Consider the following 1211-nt stretch of genomic DNA (forward strand, 5'->3'; position numbering starts at 1 on the left):
ATATGTCCACGTTTACCTATCAATATGTCCACGTTTACCTATCAATATGTCCACGTTTACCTTGCGTATTTACACACATTTAAATAGTATGGATATATCCAATGAAATTATAATGTGTACTTATGAGCAAATTAGTAGTGAAAGACAATGCCCTAATGAACGCTAGTTACAACTTGGATCTCGTTGAACAGCGTTTAATTCTATTGGCAATCATCGAAGCAAGAGAATCAGGCAAAGGAATTAATGCAAATGACCCGCTTACGGTTCATGCAGAGAGTTATATCAATCAATTTGGTGTTCATCGAGTAACTGCATATCAAGCTCTCAAAGATGCTTGTGATAACTTGTTTGCACGTCAATTCAGCTACCAATCCAAAAGTGAAAAAGGGAACATACAAAATCATCGTTCACGTTGGGTTAGTGAAATTATTTACATTGATACAGAAGCAACAGTAAAAATAATATTTGCACCTGCTATTGTCCCACTGATTACAAGGCTAGAAGAACAGTTCACCAAGTATGATATTGAGCAAATTAGTGATTTATCGAGTGCTTATGCAATTCGCTTATACGAGTTATTGATTTGCTGGCGTAGCACAGGGAAAACACCAATTATTGAGCTAGGCGAATTTAGAAATCGGGTTGGTGTGTTAGATAGTGAATATCATCGAATTGCACACTTGAAAGAACGAGTTATTGAACATTCAATTAAACAGATTAACGAGCATACCGACATCACAGCCACCTACGAACAGCACAAAAAAGGGCGGACAATCACAGGATTTTCATTCAAGTTTAAGCAGAAGAAGCCCAAACAAGCCGAAATTGCTACAGAAACGCCAAAAACAGCCACGAATGACCCAGACACGACAAAACCCCTTACAGAGCCTCAGATCGCAAAATACAGCATGATTCTGTGCAAACTAGGCAGTATTTCAGACTTGAGTAACTTCCCAGACTATCCAGCTTTTGCAAATTGGATTGGGAACATTTTGAGGAACCCTGAAAAAGCAGATGAACAAATAGCAAAACGGATTTTCACAGCATTGAAAACAGAAACCGACTACAGCAAGAAAAACTAATTTTTAGTTGTGATGGGTTTTCCCGAAATAACATGAAGGGCGCACTTAGCCATTGAGAAAAATCTTCGATTTTTTCAATGGAAGTCCGTGGGGGTAAACCCCTCAACCCCAAAAGCAAAAACACTGTAA

The 1211-nt window shown here is 38.4% G+C and overlaps 1 protein-coding gene across 1 annotated transcript; it reads left to right on the forward strand.

Annotated features, from left to right (window-relative positions):
• Positions 1 to 122: 122 nt before the first annotated feature.
• LOC109705493 (replication protein-like) lies at positions 123 to 1082 on the forward strand. The gene has a single exon (XM_020226225.1). It carries the CDS (start codon positions 123 to 125, stop codon positions 1080 to 1082), a length of 960 nt encoding a protein of 319 aa, XP_020081814.1.
• The last annotated feature ends 129 nt before the right edge of the window (positions 1083 to 1211 follow it).

The sequence above is a fragment of the Ananas comosus genome, unplaced genomic scaffold (genome assembly GCF_001540865.1).
Source record: "Ananas comosus cultivar F153 unplaced genomic scaffold, ASM154086v1, whole genome shotgun sequence".
NCBI classification, from domain to species: Eukaryota; Viridiplantae; Streptophyta; class Magnoliopsida; order Poales; family Bromeliaceae; genus Ananas; species Ananas comosus.

Bases quoted from the DNA above. Each gene is read 5' to 3' on its own strand.
- LOC109705493 (XM_020226225.1), top strand. From the start codon at position 123: ATGAGCAAATTAGTAGTGAAAGACAATGCCCTAATGAACGCTAGTTAC.